Source organism: Nicotiana attenuata, chromosome 6 (assembly GCF_001879085.1).
Source record: "Nicotiana attenuata strain UT chromosome 6, NIATTr2, whole genome shotgun sequence".
Classification (NCBI taxonomy): domain Eukaryota; kingdom Viridiplantae; phylum Streptophyta; class Magnoliopsida; order Solanales; family Solanaceae; genus Nicotiana; species Nicotiana attenuata.
The window spans coordinates 82,321,341-82,324,650 of record NC_031994.1 but is presented as its reverse complement, the minus strand read 5'-3'; the positions used below and the strand labels follow the sequence as shown (position 1 = coordinate 82,324,650).

The 3,310-nt window shown below is 38.2% G+C and overlaps 1 protein-coding gene across 1 annotated transcript; it reads left to right on the top strand.

Annotated features, from left to right (window-relative positions):
• On the top strand, positions 1,835–2,327 carry LOC109228032. Its single transcript, XM_019393216.1, has 3 exons — positions 1,835–2,067; positions 2,127–2,229; positions 2,322–2,327. The coding sequence occupies exons 1-3, from the start codon at positions 1,835–1,837 to the stop codon at positions 2,325–2,327; spliced, it is 342 nt and encodes a 113-aa protein (XP_019248761.1).

The following is a 3,310-nucleotide window of genomic DNA, read 5'->3' as shown; positions in this document are numbered from 1 at the left end:
TTCATAGGAAGTCATTGGGTAATGATTCATAACTCCTTTATGATCATATCCCACTAATCTATGCTTGATTTCACCATTTAATTTCGGACTTGGGGTGGAAAATTAGAAAAAATTGAGGAAAGTTCTAAGGCCAAATTTTGGGGTTTTGATCGGGATTTTGGTATTGTATTTGAGTAAATTTGATATGGTTAGACTCGTGAGTGAATGGGTGTTCATATTTTGTGACTTTACCCGATTTCGAGACGTGGGCCCGGGGAGACTTTTTGAGCGATTTTCCAATTTCTTGCCTTAGCTTTGATTTCAATATCTAGATTAGTTTCTTGTAGTTATATTTATGTTATGTAATTGGTTTTGGCTAGATTTGGTCCATCCGGAGCCGGATATTCGTGAAAAGAGCATTGTTTCGGATTGAATTGAGCTTGGTTCGACGTAAGTGGCTTGCCTAATCTTGTGTGGGGGAACTTCCCTTAGGATTTGGTATAGTTTTGATATGTGAGTGTCGTGTACGTGAGGTGACGAGTACGTACACGGGCTATTTGTTGTAAAACCCCATTTTTCACTAAGTCATAACCTGTTTTCTTCTTATTTGAACTACACTAGCATATGAAACTGTCTTGCTTAGTTAGAATAGCATGGTTACGTGTTTTACCTGCCTATTTGAACTCTGTGCAGCATGTTTAGTGAAATTACCTGCTTTCTTTGGCTTGAACTTAGTCTAAACCGTAGGTTTTCTTACTGTTATTTCTATTAGTTGAGCTGCATATTTACTTTGGGACTACGGAACGGTATTCCGGAAGATCCCCCTATACTACATATTTACCTTGGACTACAGAACAGTATTTCAGGAGATCCCCCTGTTCTGCATATTTACTTTGGGACTACGGAACAGTATTTCGGGAGATCCCCCCTGCACATTTACGTTTGGGACTACGAGACGGTATCTTAGGAGATCCCCTGTTGTTATCGCTGTGTTATGAGCTGTTTTCTTTTGTTTATTCTATCTCTGTTAGATTCCTGTATCTATCTTTACTGTGATATTTCGTTCTGTCTTATTTAATTATATTTATACCAGTAGGGCACTGACCTGGCCTCGTCACTACTCGATCGAGGTTAGGCTTGGCACTTACTGGATACCATTATGCAGTACTCACGCTATTTCCTGCACATGTTTTTCGTGTACAGATCCAGATTCATCGTACTAGCCTCATCACTAGTTGCAATCGTTCCTGCTTATCGAAGACTTCAAGGTACATCTGCCCACGCCCGCAGATCCTCGGAGTCCCCTTCTATCCCCCTATGTTCATTTTTCCCTCTTTCTGTAGAAATGATGTGTAGAACAGTTAAGACTTCTTAGTAGCTTGTGACTTGCGGGTTTCTGGATTTTGGAAATTATTTCGTACGTCTCCGAAGTGATAATTGTATATGCCAAGTGGCATTTAGTTACTTATATTGTTATTGTTGGTAGTTAATGATCATGCTTTTGTTTCTTCTTTTCCACAAAGTGTTAGGCTTACCTAGTCGTAGAGACTAGGTGTTGTCGCGACAAATCACGGAGGGAGAAATTAGGTCGTGACAGTTACAAATCCTCTCCTCACCAAAATCTGTACCATTGGCTCCAAACCATTAGAGATTTAGATACCACCATCCCATCCCCTTACCTTACATGGAAAGAGATGTACCCTTTTGTCCTATGGAGCATTTGACTCAATCGTAATAACAATAATCATGCCAACACGACCTATAATTTTAACCCTAAGCACTCCTTGGCCCTAGCAACTGAGTATAAGCTCTTTACGCAAAAAATCATTCCCATGCAATAAAGGTTGCATAGCACATGCCTCACTCTTTCTACAAGCTCATCATAGACGGTGCGTTCAAAGAGAAAGAGAAGTTGGAGGGATTAGGAGGTGTATTCAGGAACCATAATGGTCACTGGATAGCGGGCTTCCAACACCACTGCTCAGCTATTTCACCACTTCAAGCAAAACTAGAAGCACTCAAGGAAGACCTCATTGTAGCACTGACAAAGGGATTCACTCCACTGATTATTGAAACTGACGCAACAGAGTAATCAAAGTATTAAAAATTGGTTGTGTTTCTCATGATATGATTATTTGCACTTGCAGGTGGATAATGCTCCAGCTGAAGCAGCCGTCTATCCAACATAATTTCAGGGAAGCAAATAAGGTAACACATAAACAGGCTAAGGAAGCTCTCAATCTTCCAAAGGTACATCAATTCCTAGACAGACCACCCCCTTATGTTATAAATAATTTGGCTACAGATAGGGCTAATTGTGTTTATTTTGTTAAAAATATTAGTACTGAAGTATGGTGTAAGCTCGCCAACTTGGGCAATACAAATGTCTTTAAGGCATGTAGTTGAGTGATGTAACAGACAATATTCCGTGGCTTATATATAAATTATCTCCTTTTTGTCAAAAGAAAAAATAATTGTTAAGAGATTTAAAAAATGAATTGGGAAGAAGTTTTGAGTTGGATGGAGTGATATGACACTCCCAAACTCATCTTGCCTTTATCCAAATTGACCTAAACAAACTAGGGAGGTGGATTATAATAACGCCTTTGACTTAATTTATTTTAACTTGCCTTTATTTGAACCAGTTTATTGTAATGAAGGGTGATTATATTGAAATGAAAAACTATATTTAAAACACTGATAGAGGAGTTCATCTCCTTTCTTGCTTTAAAATTTAGAAATAAACAAAAAAATAAAGAAGAAAAGGAGGTTCCTAATTTCTGGTTTCTGCTACAAACAACTGAAAAGAAAGACCAAGTGATAGAATACCCTAATCACTAGAGGCTCGTGCTATTTATAGGTCTCCTATTCCATTCAGCCACCAGTATTTTAATAGTTTTTTCTCAATATAGATCTCACGTAAATTAGTTTTTATTAAATTGCACGGGCTAGCCATTTTTCGGATTGGTAATCGAAAAATAGCTAGCGTTTGCAAAGTCATTGAAAAATAATCATTATTTTGCTGAAATACAAAAAGTTCCAGCATAATATGCGGGATTATGGAGCTCCTGTGTATAAATTTCCAGCATATTATCTTGAAACTCCAGGACACGAAAAGTTCCAGCATAATATGCGGGATTATGGAGCTCCTGCGCATCAACTTCCAGCATATTATCTTGGAACTCCAGGACACGGAAAGTTCCAGCATAATATGCGGGATTATGGAGCTCCTATATATAAACTTCCAACATATTATGGTGGAACTCCAGTACATTATACTGGAAGCTCATATGTAAAAAAAAATTGAACTCTAGCATATTATGCTGGAATA